The sequence below is a fragment of the Podarcis filfolensis genome (assembly GCF_964270895.1).
Source record: "Podarcis filfolensis genome assembly, chromosome: W".
Taxonomy (NCBI): Eukaryota; Metazoa; Chordata; class Lepidosauria; order Squamata; family Lacertidae; genus Podarcis; species Podarcis filfolensis.
This window is the reverse complement of record NC_139619.1, coordinates 32,413,924-32,426,556: the sequence shown is the minus strand read 5'-3', so window position 1 is coordinate 32,426,556 and position 12,633 is coordinate 32,413,924. Positions and strand designations below refer to the sequence as shown.

Here is a 12,633-nt window from a genome sequence, read left to right as displayed (position 1 = left end):
AGGTATTAACTGAAGAGATACATAAAGATCAAGCCGGCTTTCTTCCAGGTAGACATTTGTCTGACAATACGAGGAACATAATTAATATTTTGGAGAAGCTGCAAGTGAATATCAATACCAAAGCAGTTTTAATTTTTATAGATGCGGAAAAAGCTTTTGACAATATTTCTTGGAATTTTATGAAGAAAAATCTTCAGGGAATGGGGATGGGCCAAGGGTTTGAAAATGGTATAAGTGCAATTTATTCAGAGCAAAAAGCTAAGCTAATAGTCAATAATGTGATGACAGAGGAATTTAAGATAGAGAAAGGGACACGACAAGGCTGCCCAATTTCCCCATTGCTTTTTATTTCGGTCCTGGAGGTTTTGTTAAATATGATTAGAAGGGACCGTCTGATTAAAGGTATTCAGGTTGGAGCCAAACAATACAAACTGAAGGCTTTTGCAGATGACTTAGTTTTGACGTTACAGGAGCCAGAATCTAGTACGAAAAGAGTGTTAGAACTGATTCAAGAATTTGGTCATGTGGCAGGATTTAAACTGAACAAGTCAAAAACTAAAGTTCTTGAGAAAAACTTAACACCGATTGAGAAAGAGAAGTTTCAGAAGGAGACTGGTTTGACATTAGCTAAGAAAGTAAAATACTTGGGGGTTAATATGACTGCTAAGAACTTAAACTTATTTAAAGATAACTATGAGAAATGCTGGACAGAAGTGAAAAAAGACTTAGAAATATGGTCAAATTTGAAGCTTTCCTTGTTGGGTCGAATTGCAGCTATAAAGATGAATGTATTGCCAAAAATGTTATTTCTGTTTCAGTCATTGCAAATTTTGGACAAGATGGACTGTTTCAAGAAGTGGCAGAAAGATATTTCTAGATTTGTCTGGCAGGGCAAGAAGCCCAGAATAAAATTTAAAATACTAACTGACGCAAAGGAAAGAGGTGGATTTGCCCTGCCGGACCTTAAACTTTACTATGAATCAGCAGCATTCTGCTGGTTGAAAGTTTGGCTGCTTCTTGAGAACACAGACATTTTGGGCTTAGAAGGTTTTAATAATGTTTTTGGGTGGCATGCATATTTGTGGTATGACAAGGTTAAAGCACATAAAGCATTTAAAAACCATATTGTCAGGAAAGCATTGTTCAATGTCTGGATAAGATATAAAGACTTATTGGAAAATAAAACCCCAAGGTGGTTGTCACCAATGGAAGCGAAGGCTCAGAAAAAGCTCAATATGGAGGCCAAATGGCCGAAATATTGGGAAATTTTGGAACAAGAAGGAGATAAACTGAAATTGCAGAGTTTTGAGAAATTAAAAGATAAAGTGCGAGACTGGCTTCATTATTATCAAATAAGAGAGGCCTATAATTTGGATAAAAAAATTGGCTTCCAGGTGGAAAAATCAAAATTGGAAACAGAATTGTTAGACCCCAAAACTAAGATACTTTCAAGAATGTATAACTTGCTGTTGAAATGGAATACGCAGGATGAAACGGTTAAATCTGCTATGATTAAATGGGCGCAAGATATTGGTCATAACATTATGTTTGCTGACTGGGAACAGTTGTGGACCACTGGTATGAAATTTACGGCATGTAATGCCTTAAGAGAGAATATTATGAAAATGATTTACAGGTGGTACATAACCCCAGTCAAGCTTGCAAAAATATATCATTTGCCCGATAATAAATGTTGGAAATGTAAAGAAAATGAAGGTACATTCTTTCACCTTTGGTGGACGTGCCCAAAGATTAAGGCTTTCTGGGAGATGATATATAATGAAATGAAAAAGGTATTTAAATATACCTTCCTGAAGAAACCAGAGGCCTTTCTCCTGGGTATAGTCGGCCAATTGGTGCCAAAGAAGGATAGAACTTTCTTTATGTATGCAACAACAGCAGCAAGAATACTTATTGCAAAGTATTGGAAGACACAAGAGCTACCCACCCTGGAAGAGTGGCAGATGAAGATGATGGATTATATGGAATTGGCGGAAATGACTGGCAGAATCCGTGACCTGGGAGAAGAGTTGGTGGAAGAAGACTGGAAGAAATTTAAAGACTATCTTCAGAAACACTGTAAAATTAATGAATGTTAAAATGATGTTGGACTGAAAATAAGTGGCATTAGCAACAAAGTTAATAAGAATATGCAAAAATGAATTGATAAATGGATGAAAATATAGAGTTATAATATGTTAAGATATAGAGTTAAGATAAACGAAAGAGGGTAAGGATTTGCTGACTTGATTATTTAAATGGGAATACAAAAAGGGGAGGTGTGAGGAGGCCAAGGAAATAAGATAACGAGTTAGGGTTACAAAAATGGATTTGTTTTTATTATTATTTTCTTACTTTATGTATTTTTCTATGTTTCTTTTATTGTATTTCTTTCTTTTTATATGATCTTTTAAATGCATATTTTTGTAAAACTCCAATAAATATCTTTTTAAAAAAAACAACAAAAAAAAAACAAGGGCGATGCTGACAGGCCCGACCTTGCCATGCTAGTGTCGCTGAGGAAGAGAGGTAGGAGAGCACCAGGAGGGCAAGGGCACGGGGTTGAGCCCAGGCCCGACCCAAGCCTACTCCACGGCAGATAGCACTCCAAGAGATCAGGCTGGGGCGCAGAGGAAGGCAAGAGGAGAGGAAGGCAGAGGAAGGCAAGAAGACAGAGGAGACAAAAAAGAGAAGATATTACTTCTTATTTTTTTAAAAAAAGATTTTTTAAAAATAACATTTTTTTCTCTTTTGAAAAAAAAAAGTGTCCCCGGATTCTTTGAAAAAAAATCTGGTAACCTTACCTTAAATCCTAACCTTCTAATTCCAAGTCTCTTCTTTCTCAATATCCCCCATTCCGTTAACCGCACCAAGCAACAAGCTGTAAAATACAAGTTTTAAACACAAGCTTTCCTTTGCATCTCGCAGAACTTTAAATGTAATTCATGGTTTTTTTTCACCTGTCCTACAAACTTAGGTCTTTTCCCATCCTTTAAATGGGAAATCAGTAGTCAAGCCATACTTTTTGGTAAAACGTACATCAGGCCTACCTGAGAAGAACAATGGGAGTTTCCGCCAGCACCAGCCGCTTCTCCTTCTGCAAGCAGCGCCACCCGAATTCCCACCTGGGATGAGCCTCTTGACACACTAAACTGAGCTGTCGAAGAAAGACTGGGGTGGGCGGCAAGTGGGAGGAGGAAGTCGTGCGCTTCTGTCCCGTGAGAAAAGTGCTGGGCTCTGTCTCTCCAGTTGCGCTTCCTCGGTTCAGAGGTGGACTATAGCAGCTGGGCTGGGCTGCCACAAAGCCCATCAAGGCCACAGGCTGCTAGCATGACTCATCCCGGCTTTCTCATCTGAGGGGAAAGGATGCGCGGTCTTAAATGCTGGCCTTGGCAACTTGGCTGAGCTACCTTGGGCCAGTCCTTGGGCCAGCTTAGCCTCCCTCACAGAGGGTTGTTCTGAAGATACACTCAGGAAAACACCCAAGGCCATGGACATGGGGAGGGAGACCAGGCTGGAAGGAGCGAAGAGGGGGCATGAAGAAGAAGAATGAGGAGAATGGGGTCTGGAAAGGGGGGGTGGGGAGTGATACCCCCCCCAGCTGCTCCAGGATGGGAAGTGCGTCCCAGGGGAAATGAGATTCAGGTGGAGGGGGACGTCAGGTTGGGTGGGGGTTGCCAGGAGCAGCACGATGTCCCTTGAACCCCCGGGTTCCACTCTCCAGGCAGGCGCCCAACGTGGCCAGCTGGCAAGGGTTCTTTCTTACTCCAGCCTTGGTGTGCAGATCCCAGGTTCTGCCCCAGATCTCTGGAGCGGAAAGGCTCTTGGGCATGAATATGAAAAGCAGCATCTGTCAGAATAGGTCATACTGAGCCAGTACAGATGAACGTGACTATTGGTTTGCTTCCTCGGCATCCCAGAACTGTGAAGGTTGCCTCAGCTGTTGAACAACACAGCTAAGGAAGAAGGAGTGGAGTGTCTCGGGAGGAGCATAGCTCCCATTCCCTTCCAAACACACAGACAGGACAGTGTGGTGGCACCCAGGGAACAGTTGCAGCAGTCGGATGGCTGGCTAAAATACACACCATTGCACTATTTTTGAATGAGATTCAATCTGAATCAGCCAGTTAGTGAACTTGGTGCTACTGTGCAACAAACCCACTACAAAATTGCTCTTCCCCGCACACTTCCAGGTCCCTCCAGCTGGGCTTTTTGAGTGTGATGGATTTTTTTCCTCACTCCAAAGCAGTTTGTGTTTAAGCTGAAGGTCACCAGGAAAGCAAGTGAGTCTAAAAATTTTGCATTTGTTGATATAATAAGGTTTTAATAACTCTAATAATTACTAACTGTGTGGAAATGACTGGAAAAAAAGGAAAAAAGGAAAATCAAGGCTTTCGACTCTTGGTTTCCTGGAAGAAGATCAAAAGACTCCCCTGGACTAGAAGAGACATCTCATTAACAACTGGAGAAATGCCAAAGAACTTTGGATATCTGCTTGGGAGGTTTCTGACGCAGTATTAATGTAACAAGGAGCCAGGAATGAAACCGAAAGTAGACTGACCAGCTAGCTAAGTGTTTATCAGTATGTGGTTAGCAGCTTCAGATCTTACTGTTTTACAGAGGCTGTTTAGCTTGCTCTTTTTACCCCTTTACTAGACAGGCTGTATTTCTGTGCTGTTTTCAGAGTGGGGAATGCCCATTCCTTCATGGCCAGCATGGAAACACAGAATGCTAGCCATTTAGGAGGTTTGCAAAGCGGACAAGGGTGTTACGGGGTAATCTTCTAGCAAACAAGCTTGGCACAGCAGATCTGAGAGGTGGTTTTCTGCTCCCTGAAAGCCAGCCTGGAAACCAGGTTGCCAGGTGAAGGAAGAATGGAGAGATCAACCAACTCACTTGCCTTCAAAGAATTTCTGGTTGCCTGTGGCTACTGGGATAGTGCTTAAATATCAGGCTGGCTGACACATCTTTAAAAATACAAGGAAAAAGCTTTTTTTCTTTCATTAGCAAAGCTCATTTGGGGCCCAGAATAGCTAAGTTGAGGAAGAATTGGCTGGTATTACTTTTTTGTTCTTGGTCCTGATCTTGCCTGCCCTTGTAATCCTACCTGCCACACACTCCTGTTGTCTTTGCATATTTAACCAGCACGTCTGTTCCGATTGGAGTCCTATTCCTGCAGTTCCACATCCTTCTCTTTGGCACTTGGGCATTCGGTTCCAGGAGCTGGACCTGAGCACAGAGGCTTTCTTCTACTTGGACTCGACAAAGGAGCAAGAGTGGCTGACAGCTGTGGAAAAGGCTTTGTGTTCCAAATCCAAGTACAAGAAAGTAAGTCCAACCCCACCCATTTCTTCAGCAGCCAGACAACTGTCAGGAGCTGGAGTGAGGAGGAGAAGGAGGAGGAATAGGTCAGCAATAAAAAACACCTGGTGTCAGTGGTGTTTTATTCAAAAGAAGCCAAAATTCTTTATTCAAAGAAACCAAAACCGTGCAGGCCTAGTGATCACAGAAACCTTTCCCAACAGGTCTTGCCCCAGTGAGGTAGTTGTGAAGGCTGAAGGTTGCTACCCTCCCACCACTCTCTGAAGTCTCCTCCTCCCCCTGGGCCTTCCCAAGCAACCTGAGACTCTGACACCTTGACTGTCTTTGCTCCATCCTCTTAATTTCTCTGTGTTCTGGGAGACCAGCAGGGAGGGGAGCTGATGGGGAGACCCCCTGGCTTCTTCAGCAGCCTGCCTGATCTCTGCCTCTTGACCCCCGCCTCCAGCCTCCACTTCTGTCTCTGATTCTGGACTGCTGTTTGCCACAGAATCTTCCTGCCCTCTTGCCTCTTCAGTTTCCAACACCTCCTCTCGCTCACAGTCTGCTCCCTCTTCTCCCTCTGACAACTCAGCGTCATCGTCCCCCCACCAGTTCCCTGGCTCTGAGCCTTCTTCCCTTGGGGGATCCCCAGTTGGTGCCACCTACCACTCCTATCTGCATCCAGCCAGCCCATGACAGCAAGTAATGAACAAAGCTGGTAGACATCCCAGTACCTTGCATCTTCTAGGTGCAGCTGGTGCGTCTAGTCGGAATGATGTTGCTCATCTTTGTCAAGAAGGACCAGCTCAGCCGCATCAAGGAAGTGATGAGGGAGACAGTGGGCACAGGCATCATGGGGAAGATGGTGAGTAGACCCTGACAGCGGAATTCCCTATGTCTATCTTTCTGTCTGTCTATGTTTTTTCTAATCTCTGCCAACCAGTTTCCCCCTCTTTCCTGCTTGCTCGCTAACAGCCATCTTTGCTCCGCCCCTGCAGGGTAATAAGGGGTGTGTGGCCGTGAGGTTTGTCTTCAACAATACCAGCTTCTGCATTGTCAATTCCCACCTTGCTGCCCACGTGGAAGACTTCAAGCGCCGAAACCAGAATTACAAGGATATCTGTGCCCAGATGAGCTTCCTGCCCCCTGACCAGGGTCTGCTGCAGCTGACAATCATGAAACACGAGTGCATTTCGAGGGCTTGGAGGGAGAGAGCCTTGGCTGATGTAACTTGTTGGTCTCCGCTATCTGGAGAAGCAAATTGAGTCACGTTTCTGTAACTTTCCTGCCTGTGTGTAGCTCAAGGGTAGGCAGCATAGTGCTCTCCAAATGTTGATAGACCAACATTCCCATAATTATTAAGAATTGACCTTGCTGACTGGGGTTCATGAGAGTTCCACTTCAGCAACACCAGGAGGGTGCAGTGTCGACAATCCCTGCTGCTGCAGCTGCACCACTAAGGTTTCTACTAGAGCAGCCAGAAGTGCCCAACATTGTAGGCTCCTGCTTCATTCAGGGCAGACAGATACTAAACATCTGTGGAGTCAGAAGACTGGAGGTCTTGAAATCTTTGCAGATGCTAGTTTTGAAAGTGACACCACGGATGGTACAAGCACTTCTGGAGTATGCTACATGTACAACCACTGCCTGTTTGACTGGCTGTGCAAAAAGCAGATGACAGTAAGCCTAAGTTCCTGTGAAGCAGAACTCAATGCTCTGTCATTTTCACTCATGGATTGTGAATGGTTGATGCAACTGTTTAAGGACATCAGAGTTTCTGTGAAATGTCCTATACAAGTGTATCAAGACAATAGATCCTGTTTGGCTTTGCTGAACTCAGAGAGTTGCAAGCAAAGAACCAAGTACTTGCAGATTAAGCTACATCGTGCAAGAGAGTGTATTCAGAAAGGACTCATTCAGGTGTCCTACATGCCAGGAAATGAAATTCCTGCTGATCTGTTGCCTAGGTTGTTAACAGAGAACAACTTAAGGTTTATGTACAGAGGTTGCAATTGGGTTGAACCACAGGTACTACAGGTTACACGGAAAGGGGGAGGATGTTAGGATATTTCCGTTCCACCTTAAAAAGGGGACAGGCTGTTGTGAGTCACAGCCTACGTATTTTCTGCTCACAGGAAGTTTCTGTTTTGTCTATTGCTTTCGTTTTTCTCTCTGTGCCTGAGACATCGAAGCAGGCAGTCATGTTTTTTTCTTTGTTCTGACCAACGCTGAATAAAGTTATAAATAATGCTCTCCTGAGTGCGCCTTTCGTTGTGCGAACTCTGCTGATAGAGCGTGCACGAGCTCTGGAATGTGGCAAGCTATTTCTGAGGCTTCGTGTTGCTAATTGACTGATACTGTATCTACGGGAGATCGATGGATCGTCCGGAGGCGACGTGGAACCATGATGGCCTTTGTCTCCCTGGCAGTATCCCAACACTCCTCCACCCATGTTCCTTTTGTATTTCCCAATAGCCCACCTGTGGCACCACTCTGCGCAGCTCTGCATTCCTCCAGCCGAGATTGCAAGTCTGAAGCCCTCATTTCAAGTCCGGCATTCCGTTTTCTCAGGTCAGCAATTTCCTTCTCCATAGCGTCTGTTTTAATCCCCTTTTCCACTAGCTATCAGCGAGGAGATGACTCATGCTGTGAGGGATGAGGGTGCTGATAAGCTAGTAAAGCAACTTTCCGGGCTTCGCACCATCTCTTCACAAGATTTATTGTTCAGCTTCAAAGCCGTTTACGAGAGATCAAACACATACATCCATACTCAGCTATCCAGATGAGTCATCTGACTTTCGTCTGTGACGCTGCCAACAAGCCCATTCCCGGAAAAGATGCTTCCTTTTCGTTTTGCCCTGTGAATGGCTGGGTCCTGCTTTAGGCTCCCCCCTGCCAGTTTCCCCCTCTGACGAGGAAGAGACGCTGCTGAATGCCGGCTTGGGCTCTCTATATTTGTCTCCCTCCCTCATGGTTTCCCCTGCAGCCTCCAATTCCCTGACACTGACCTTCCCCTTGTGCCATCTTGCCATGTGCCAGCTCCCTTCCCTGTGCTTCGCCCTTTCCACCTTTTCCTCTTGACTCCTGACACGGTTGAACACTTGGTTTTCCACATGATTCCAGGGCATTAGCAGATTAAGGGTGTTTTGGGAGGGACCCTGTTAGAGGACAGTCATTCCCCTGCCCATCCTACCACCACTGCTGCTCTCAGTCCCTGTGCAGTAGTCCACTCTCTCCCCTTCTGCTGCAGCTGAGCATGTGATACTCTTGGTGGGTACAAGGCATAAGGATTCCTAGCCTGTCCTGGGATTGCAGGACCTCTTTCTCTGTTTCCAACGGCCAAATCCCGGCAATTCCAGGCGGATGGCAACCCTACCCACTTGTGCCAGATTGCCTGGCATACATTACAAGTATCTAGTCACATAGATTATCCAGAATCCTGGAGCTAGCCGACCTGACTAGAAGAGACCATGACCAGAAGGAGGAGGAGTACCAGGAAGAATGGACAAAATTCAAAGCTTATTTAGCTAAATATGTCAAGATAACCTAATTGGAAAAGCTTGCAAATATGAGATAGGCTTAGGATTTAATTATGTAAGGATAGGAATTAAGATGTTTAAAGCTAGATTAGAAAGAATGAAAGATGTTAAGTGGTCAAGTTATTTTTTTTTATTTTTTTTGAGAAGATTGATTTTGGAAAACTGTTAAAATGAAATACAATGAAATTCAACCAGGGGGATTTGAGGAAGTCACTTAACAATGTTATCAAGATTGGTTTAATTACAATTAGGATGTATGTTTGTTTGTTTGTCTTAATTTTTTTTTAATTAATAAAATTTTTTTTGAAAAAACCCATAGGTTATCCAGAATCCCAAGCAGCGACATTGTGAAATTTTAATAGGTATAAAAGGTAGGGGGAAAGGAGGCACAATGTCAAGCAGGCAATAGAATAAACCCGAGCACTGTGGGTCTAAAACCGGCCCCTGAATTTCTTCCTCCCCACTCTGCCCTTCTAACAATAACATTTTTTTGTTTGCTGGATGGATGTGTGCATTGAGACCTCAGTCACTGAGGAAGGATGCTGGCCCAGTGGTAGAAGTATGTGCTTGGCATGCAGGCGATCCAAAAATCAATTCAAGACCAAAATTCCAGTTCTCATGTTTTCTGTATACATGGCTAATTTAAAGGGGAATAGCATGGTGCCTTCCACAGAGTCAGACCATTGAGCCACCTAACTCCTTAAGGGAGGACCATAGCTCGCTGGTGATGCAGGTCCCAGAACAGTCTCCAGCATCTCCAGGTGAAACTGAAAACATCACCTGCCTGGAACCTTGTAGAGCCACTGCCAATCAGTACAGACAGTGCTGAGTTAGGTAGCTATGATCCATCCACCATCACCCTTTGCCCGAAGCAAAGGCACATTGCTGGTCCAAATCTTTGAAAGAATTTCCCTGCTCACCCAGCCACCTGCCCTCCTTTATGCATTGTCGATGGCTTATCAAAGGGATCCTCACTGAAAGTATCATCAAGGCAGACAGCTTTATGAAATCTTGGTGCCCTTTCTTACAAAATGCTAACAGGGACAATGGCACCAGTTGCCCTCTGGACTCACAGGGTGCAGCTGATTCCAAATTGTACACATTTGGAATGGCCCTTGAGAAAGGATAGTCTGCCTATATTCATCAGCTTACCACCTTGTTGTTTGTTAAAAACTTTAATAAAAAGCATGCTTAAAATAAAACAGGAAAAATGAAATTTTGCTGGCTTCTTGAGAGAAGAATAATGCCTCATTATTTGTATCTGCTTTAAAATGTTGTGTCTCTTCTCTTTGTAATGAGTTTTACTGGGTCTGTGGTCATTTTAAGTTGCTTACCTTCACTAAAATATATACATCTACTCGACTGGAAACTTTTATTATCCAAATTCAAACCCACTTTTCTTTCTTAGAATGTCCTCCATGGAAATTAGATGAGCAAATGGATAGCAAAATTCCTTGAGTGGGGAGGAGGGTTCAATGTTATAATAGATTAGATATGGACAGTCCTTCAGTACAGCAAAACTTGACACTTTGAAACCTTTGAGTCCTTTCCAAAAGGACTTCACCCACTATTTAGGGGGGAAGTATGTCAGAACTGACCTTCTGCAGTACTCATTTCACATTCTTGGACTCGTAACCTTACACGTAAATTAGAGCTGGAACCATCTCAGGCCCTATGGCTCTTGAAATGACCATGACCTATTGAGCAAAACCACAGAATCAACCTCTCTGGTGACTAAACCCCACTTGCTTTTACAAAATAAATTAACAACAGAGGAAAATCATGGAAGAAATAAAATGGCTTTTGAAATTAATGAAGGCGATTCCTATTATCCACATGTATTACGGGACATGTTAAAAGCGCCCCAAGGGGAAATTCTGTAAGTAAAGGCTTTGAAAAGCTTATGCAGATACACAAGGACACATTGCTAAAAGAAACAAAGGGATTTGGAGTGACCATGAGTGAAGAGGTAGTACCAGAATGTACAGAATTGTACCTAGAAAAAGGTTACAACTGGATTACCTTTTGGTAAACAAAAACAACAACAACCCCCAAAATAAAACTCAGAAGCAGCAGGACTCCTTAGGAACTCTTAAAAAAACAAAACACATAACTGCATATCCCTACCTAGTCACCAAATGTGAGGGGAAACGTAAACAAGCATCTTACACTGCTTTAAATGATAACCAGATTCTGCAATTTTTTTACCACACCAGAAGTAAAAGCACGGGGCATTAATAAGTTTTTGAAAAATCATGCAATTCATTTGTAGGCAAGGGAAAGCTTTCTGAAATGGACAAAATCTTACCAAGACACACAATCTGTTGAAATGACAAAGCAGTGGAAGAGATTTGGGGACAGTGGTGTGCCGCCTGAGGAAATGTTCCTTTCCATTCACCTTAAGCAAAGATGTGGTGACCTTGTGCATCCATAAATAACTTTCAGAAATGTATTTCATTACTTCCCAAACCTTATCAATGGGCTACCAAATGGCATTTCTTTCTATTTTTGATGAAACTGGGGAAGCAGCTTTAGAAGAAGGGGTAGTTGACATTCACTGGCCTGGAAAACACCTGATGCCAATATGATGGCATAGCGGTGTCTGCAAATTGTGGGTGGTGCATTGATGGAGAAACTAAGGCAACAAATGGGGACATGACGCCACCTGTGTTCTAAAGATACATTTCACACAATGTGGGTTTTCTTTATTAAACATGTAAAGATTATGATGGGCTTCTTCAAATGCACATAGCCTCTTACAAGCAGAGGTTTTAGATTAATTTTCTGTAAACATCTGTAATAAATAGTTGACACTGAAAATACGACCAAACAATGCAATGCTGGACTCATCCCTCCCGTCAACGTGCCTGGAAAGCACGGGTCCAAGTAGTTTCCGCCTTACTCTGCTCCTTTCTCTGTGAAAGCCTGCTCTTTAGCTTTCACATCGGAGCAAACGTCAATCCACCCCCTCCCAAATAAACATTTTTTTATGAGCCCCCCTACTCTGTGTGTGCTTTCTTTGGCTCCTGTCTCAATGTGCAGAAATTGAGCACATGATTTTTTCAGCATCGTGAGTTTCCCCCAAGACAGTGTCGAGATAAGGCGTGTTTGTGTGGCTCCACACTTGCAATTATTGGGGCTTTGGCTAAGAGGAGTGCATGCACTTTCAGCAAGACATAGCTAGCTAGATAACTAGATCGTTTACATCACTTTGCCTCCATGCCAGGAGAATGCTACAGCTTAAATTTCTGCATGCCATCTGCTGTTATGGAACAAGTCATCCCCATGATCCCTCTAGCCCAGTGTTCTCTAGGTTGGCCCACAGAAGCTCTCAAGGGTTTCAGACAAAACATTCGTTCACTTCATCATATATTAGTCAAAATAAATGTATGATCTAGAAGGTCACAGGCTCCCCCGTCTTTGGGGTAGAGGTTTGACGTCTGAGACTAGATCTGCAGTACTCATAAACATTTCACTCTGTAGAGATGAGTAGTCGGCACCGTCCGAGTATAGGAGGAGGGGGGTGGGGGTGGAATACAGGGCTGAGAAATAGAAGAATGCGTTCAATCTCCTACACGAAGCCAGAGCCAATTATGAAGATTTACCAGTTGCTTATAGATCAAATGCATGGATCATGCAGCTGCAAAGAGGTCTACCCAGCCGCTCCCACAGGCAACATGGAATTCTTCTGTGCAATTTACTGTGTTGTTGTTGTTGTTGTTAAAGATGTAAGACAAGCCTATATTGCACTTCATTAAAAATGCCAGGTCACTTCACAACAATATACTGATGG

General features: G+C 43.6%; 1 protein-coding gene across 1 annotated transcript; it reads left to right on the top strand.

Annotated features, from left to right (window-relative positions):
* Positions 1-2,504: 2,504 nt before the first annotated feature.
* LOC310753727 (inositol polyphosphate 5-phosphatase OCRL-like) lies at positions 2,505-6,630 on the top strand (the record flags this gene model as incomplete). Its single annotated transcript, XM_083595072.1, has 4 exons — positions 2,505-2,529; positions 5,180-5,328; positions 6,050-6,166; positions 6,300-6,630. 4 exons carry the CDS (start codon positions 2,505-2,507, stop codon positions 6,564-6,566), a joined length of 558 nt encoding a protein of 185 aa, XP_083451198.1. The 3' UTR covers positions 6,567-6,630.
* Positions 6,631-12,633: the final 6,003 nt, after the last annotated feature.